At 66.7% G+C, this 348-nt stretch overlaps 1 protein-coding gene across 1 annotated transcript in view; it reads left to right on the forward strand.

The window, feature by feature from the left end:
- Positions 1–17: 17 nt before the first annotated feature.
- The window catches only part of LOC104531236 (apolipoprotein A-I-like), a gene marked incomplete at its 5' end in the record, with an annotated part of 625 nt that continues 294 nt past the window's right edge, over positions 18–348 (forward strand). The window contains 1 exon segment of the mRNA XM_010176060.2: positions 18–348. This exon segment is cut by the window's right edge and continues 33 nt beyond it. Within this exon segment, the coding sequence (XP_010174362.2) occupies positions 18–348 (331 nt within the window).

The following is a 348-nucleotide window of genomic DNA, read 5'->3' on the forward strand; positions in this document are numbered from 1 at the left end:
GTGACCCCGCTCCCCCTCCCCGCAGCCTGAAACTGGCCGACAACCTGGACGCGCTGGGCGCAGCCGCCGCCAAGCTGCGTGAAGACATGGCCCCCTACTACAAGGAGGTGCGGGAGATGTGGCAGAAGGACACGGAGGCCCTGCGCCAGGAGCTGACCAAGGACCTGGAGGAGGTGAAGGAGAAGATCCGGCCCTTCCTGGACCAGTTCTCTGCCAAGTGGACGGAGGAGCTGGAGCAGTACCGCCAGCGCCTGGCGCCCGTGGCTCAGGACCTGAAGGACCTGACCTAGCAGAAGGTGGAGCTGATCCAGGAGAAGCTGACGCCAGTGGCCGAGGAGGCGCGGGACC

The sequence above is a fragment of the Antrostomus carolinensis genome, unplaced genomic scaffold (genome assembly GCF_000700745.2).
Source record: "Antrostomus carolinensis isolate BGI_N321 unplaced genomic scaffold, ASM70074v2 scaffold45559, whole genome shotgun sequence".
NCBI lineage: Eukaryota > Metazoa > Chordata > Aves > Caprimulgiformes > Caprimulgidae > Antrostomus > Antrostomus carolinensis.